The sequence below is a fragment of the Oncorhynchus gorbuscha genome, unplaced genomic scaffold, assembly GCF_021184085.1.
Source record: "Oncorhynchus gorbuscha isolate QuinsamMale2020 ecotype Even-year unplaced genomic scaffold, OgorEven_v1.0 Un_scaffold_1109, whole genome shotgun sequence".
NCBI lineage: Eukaryota > Metazoa > Chordata > Actinopteri > Salmoniformes > Salmonidae > Oncorhynchus > Oncorhynchus gorbuscha.
The window spans coordinates 96,466-102,500 of record NW_025745987.1 but is presented as its reverse complement, the minus strand read 5'-3'; the positions used below and the strand labels follow the sequence as shown (position 1 = coordinate 102,500).

The window sequence follows — 6,035 nt, the reverse complement described above, 5'->3', positions numbered from 1 at the left end:
TGAGGAGCAGTGTGGACAGATTGAGGAGCAGTGTGGACAGATTGGGGTGAGGTGTGGACAGATTGAGGAGCAGTGTGGACAGATTGAGGAGCAGTGTGGACAGATTGAGGTGCAGTGTGGACAGATTGAGGAGCAGTGTGGAGCAGTGTGGACAGATTGAGGAGCAGTGTGGACAGATTGAGGAGCAGTGTGGACAGATTGGGGTGAGGTGTGGACAGATTGAGGTGCAGTGTGGACAGATTGAGGAGCAGTGTGGAGCAGTGTGGACAGATTGAGTAGCAGTGTGGACAGGTTGAGGAGCAGTGTGGACAGATTGAGGTGCAGTGTGGACAGATTGAGGAGCAGTGTGGAGCAGTGTGGACAGATTGGGGTGAGGTGTGGACAGATTGAGGTGCAGTGTGGACAGATTGAGGTGCAGTGTGGACAGATTGAGGAGCAGTGTGGACAGATTGAGGAGCAGTGTGGACAGATTGAGGAGCAGTGTGGACAGATTGAGGAGCAGTGTGGAGCAGTGTGGACAGATTGAGGAGCAGTGTGGACAGATTGAGGAGCAGTGTGGACAGATTGAGGAGCAGTGTGGACAGATTGAGGAGCAGTGTGGACAGATTGAGATAGACGGATTGATGTGTGTGTGTGTGTGTGTGTGTGTGTGTGTGTGTGTGTGTGTGTGTGTGTGTGTGTGTGTGTGTGTGTGTGTGTGTGTGTGTGTGTGTGTGTGTGTGTGTGTGTGTGTGTGTGTGTGTGTGTGTGTGTGTAGATCTGTCCCTAGCGAGGTTCATGGGGGCGGAGCTGACCCGAGGATACTTCCTGGAACACAATGAGGCTAAATACACAGAGAGACGAGAGAGGGTCTATACCTGCCTCCGGATCCCCAAGGAACTAGAGAAGGTACACACACACACACACACACACACACACACACACACACACACACACACACACACACACACACACACCACACACACACACACACACACACACACACACACACACACACACACACACACACTGATATAAACAGTCACCATAGTGATATAAACAGTCACCATAGTGATATAAACAGTCACCGTAGTGATATAAACAGTCACCGTAGTGATATAAACAGTCACCGTAGTGATATAAACAGTCACCGTAGTGATATAAACAGTCACCGTAGTGATATAAACAGTCACCATAGTGATATAAACAGTCACCATAGTGATATAAACAGTCACCATAGTGATATAAACAGTCACCATAGTGATATAAACAGTCACCATAGTGATATAAACAGTCACCATAGTGATATAAACAGTCACCATAGTGATATAAACAGTCACCGTAGTGATATAAACAGTCACCATAGTGATATAAACAGTCACCGTAGTGATATAAACAGTCACCGTAGTGATATAAACAGTCACCATAGTGATATAAACAGTCACCGTAGTGATATAAACAGTCACCGTAGTGATATAAACAGTCACCATAGTGATATAAACAGTCACCTTAGTGATATAAACAGTCACCATAGTGATATAAACAGTCACCGTAGTGATATAAACAGTCACCGTAGTGATATAAACAGTCACCATAGTGATATAAACAGTCACCGTAGTGATATAAACAGTCACCGTAGTGATATAAACAGTCACCGTAGTGATATAAACAGTCACCGTAGTGATATAAACAGTCACCGTAGTGATATAAACAGTCACCATAGTGATATAAACAGTCACCATAGTGATATAAACAGTCACCGTAGTGATATAAACAGTCACCATAGTGATATAAACAGTCACCATAGTGATATAAACAGTCACCATAGTGATATAAACAGTCACCATAGTGATCTAAACAGTCACCATAGTGATCTAAACAGTCACCATAGTGATATAAACAGTCACCATAGTGATATAAACTGTCTCTCTGTGTAGTTGATGCTGTAAGTGATATAAACAGTCACCATAGTGATATAAACAGTCACCATAGTGATATAAACAGTCACCGTAGTGATATAAACAGTCACCGTAGTGATATAAACAGTCACCATAGTGATATAAACAGTCACCGTAGTGATATAAACAGTCACCATAGTGATATAAACAGTCACCATAGTGATCTAAACAGTCACCGTAGTGATATAAACAGTCACCGTAGTGATATAAACAGTCACCATAGTGATATAAACAGTCACCATAGTGATATAAACAGTCACCGTAGTGATATAAACAGTCACCGTAGTGATATAAACAGTCACCGTAGTGATATAAACAGTCACCGTAGTGATATAAACAGTCACCGTAGTGATATAAACAGTCACCGTAGTGATATAAACAGTCACCGTAGTGATATAAACAGTCACCGTAGTGATATAAACAGTCACCGTAGTGATATAAACAGTCACCGTAGTGATATAAACAGTCACCGTAGTGATATAAACAGTCACCATAGTGATATAAACTGTCTCTCTGTGTAGTTGATGCTGTAAGTGATATAAACAGTCACCATAGTGATATAAACAGTCACCATAGTGATATAAACAGTCACCATAGTGATATAAACAGTCACCATAGTGATATAAACAGTCACCATAGTGATATAAACTGTCTCTCTGTGTAGTTGATGCTGTAAGTGATATAAACAGTCACCGTAGTGATATAAACAGTCACCGTAGTGATATAAACAGTCACCGTAGTGATATAAACAGTCACCATAGTGATATAAACTGTCTCTCTGTGTAGTTGATGCTGTAAGTGATATAAACAGTCACCATAGTGATATAAACAGTCACCATAGTGATATAAACAGTCACCATAGTGATATAAACAGTCACCGTAGTGATATAAACAGTCACCGTAGTGATATAAACAGTCACCGTAGTGATATAAACAGTCACCGTAGAGATATAAGCAGTCACCATAGTGATATAAACAATCACCATAGTGATATAAACAGTCACCGTAGTGATATAAACAGTCACCGTAGTGATATAAACAGTCACCGTAGTGATATAAACAGTCACCGTAGTGATATAAACAGTCACCGTAGTGATATAAACAGTCACCGTAGTGATATAAACAGTCACCGTAGTGATATAAACAGTCACCATAGTGATATAAACAGTCACCATAGTGATATAAACAGTCACCGTAGTGATATAAACAGTCACCATAGTGATATAAACAGTCACCATAGTGATATAAACAGTCACCGTAGTGATATAAACAGTCACCGTAGTGATATAAACAGTCACCGTAGTGATATAAACAGTCACCGTAGTGATATAAACAGTCACCGTAGTGATATAAACAGTCACCGTAGTGATATAAACAGTCACCGTAGTGATATAAACAGTCACCGTAGTGATATAAACAGTCACCGTAGTGATATAAACAGTCACCGTAGTGATATAAACAGTCACCGTAGTGATATAAACTGTCTCTCTGTGTAGTTGATGCTGTAAGTGATATAAACAGTCACCATAGTGATATAAACAGTCACCATAGTGATATAAACAGTCACCATAGTGATATAAACAGTCACCATAGTGATATAAACAGTCACCATAGTGATATAAACTGTCTCTCTGTGTAGTTGATGCTGTAAGTGATATAAACAGTCACCGTAGTGATATAAACAGTCACCGTAGTGATATAAACAGTCACCGTAGTGATATAAACAGTCACCATAGTGATATAAACTGTCTCTCTGTGTAGTTGATGCTGTAAGTGATATAAACAGTCACCATAGTGATATAAACAGTCACCATAGTGATATAAACAGTCACCATAGTGATATAAACAGTCACCGTAGTGATATAAACAGTCACCGTAGTGATATAAACAGTCACCGTAGTGATATAAACAGTCACCGTAGTGATATAAACAGTCACCATAGTGATATAAACAGTCACCATAGTGATATAAACAGTCACCATAGTGATATAAACAGTCACCGTAGTGATATAAACAGTCACCGTAGTGATATAAACAGTCACCGTAGTGATATAAACAGTCACCGTAGTGATATAAACAGTCACCGTAGTGATATAAACAGTCACCGTAGTGATATAAACAGTCACCGTAGTGATATAAACAGTCACCGTAGTGATATAAACAGTCACCGTAGTGATATAAACAGTCACCGTAGTGATATAAACAGTCACCGTAGTGATATAAACAGTCACCGTAGTGATATAAACAGTCACCGTAGTGATATAAACAGTCACCGTAGTGATATAAACAGTCACCGTAGTGATATAAACAGTCACCATAGTGATATAAACTGTCTCTCTGTGTAGTTGATGCTGTAAGTGATATAAACAGTCACCATAGTGATATAAACAGTCACCATAGTGATATAAACAGTCACCATAGTGATATAAACAGTCACCATAGTGATATAAACAGTCACCATAGTGATATAAACTGTCTCTCTGTGTAGTTGATGCTGTAAGTGATATAAACAGTCACCGTAGTGATATAAACAGTCACCGTAGTGATATAAACAGTCACCGTAGTGATATAAACAGTCACCATAGTGATATAAACTGTCTCTCTGTGTAGTTGATGCTGTAAGTGATATAAACAGTCACCATAGTGATATAAACAGTCACCATAGTGATATAAACAGTCACCATAGTGATATAAACAGTCACCGTAGTGATATAAACAGTCACCGTAGTGATATAAACAGTCACCGTAGTGATATAAACAGTCACCGTAGTGATATAAACAGTCACCATAGTGATATAAACAGTCACCATAGTGATATAAACAGTCACCATAGTGATATAAACAGTCACCATAGTGATATAAACAGTCACCATAGTGATATAAACAGTCACCGTAGTGATATAAACAGTCACCGTAGTGATATAAACAGTCACCGTAGTGATATAAACAGTCACCGTAGTGATATAAACAGTCACCGTAGTGATATAAACAGTCACCGTAGTGATATAAACAGTCACCGTAGTGATATAAACAGTCACCATAGTGATATAAACAGTCACCATAGTGATATAAACAGTCACCGTAGTGATATAAACAGTCACCGTAGTGATATAAACAGTCACCGTAGTGATATAAACAGTCACCGTAGTGATATAAACAGTCACCGTAGTGATATAAACAGTCACCGTAGTGATATAAACAGTCACCGTAGTGATATAAACAGTCACCGTAGTGATATAAACAGTCACCGTAGTGATATAAACAGTCACCGTAGTGATATAAACAGTCACCGTAGTGATATAAACAGTCACCGTAGTGATATAAACAGTCACCGTAGTGATATAAACAGTCACCGTAGTGATATAAACAGTCACCATAGTGATATAAACTGTCTCTCTGTGTAGTTGATGCTGTAAGTGATATAAACAGTCACCATAGTGATATAAACAGTCACCATAGTGATATAAACAGTCACCATAGTGATATAAACAGTCACCATAGTGATATAAACAGTCACCATAGTGATATAAACAGTCACCATAGTGATATAAACAGTCACCATAGTGATATAAACTGTCTCTCTGTGTAGTTGATGCTGTAAGTGATATAAACAGTCACCGTAGTGATATAAACAGTCACCGTAGTGATATAAACAGTCACCGTAGTGATATAAACAGTCACCATAGTGATATAAACTGTCTCTCTGTGTAGTTGATGCTGTAAGTGATATAAACAGTCACCATAGTGATATAAACAGTCACCATAGTGATATAAACAGTCACCATAGTGATATAAACAGTCACCGTAGTGATATAAACAGTCACCGTAGTGATATAAACAGTCACCGTAGTGATATAAACAGTCACCGTAGTGATATAAACAGTCACCATAGTGATATAAACAGTCACCATAGTGATATAAACAGTCACCATAGTGATATAAACAGTCACCATAGTGATATAAACAGTCACCATAGTGATATAAACAGTCACCGTAGTGATATAAACAGTCACCATAGTGATATAAACAGTCACCGTAGTGATATAAACAGTCACCGTAGTGATATAAACAGTCACCGTAGTGATATAAACAGTCACC

At 38.9% G+C, this 6,035-nt stretch overlaps 1 protein-coding gene across 1 annotated transcript in view; it reads left to right on the top strand.

The window, feature by feature from the left end:
* LOC124021429 (transmembrane anterior posterior transformation protein 1 homolog) overlaps positions 1 to 6,035 on the top strand; it is a 32,500-nt gene that overhangs the window by 5,893 nt on the left and 20,572 nt on the right. The window contains 1 exon segment of the mRNA XM_046336617.1: positions 758 to 888. Coding sequence (XP_046192573.1) covers positions 758 to 888 — 131 coding nt within the window.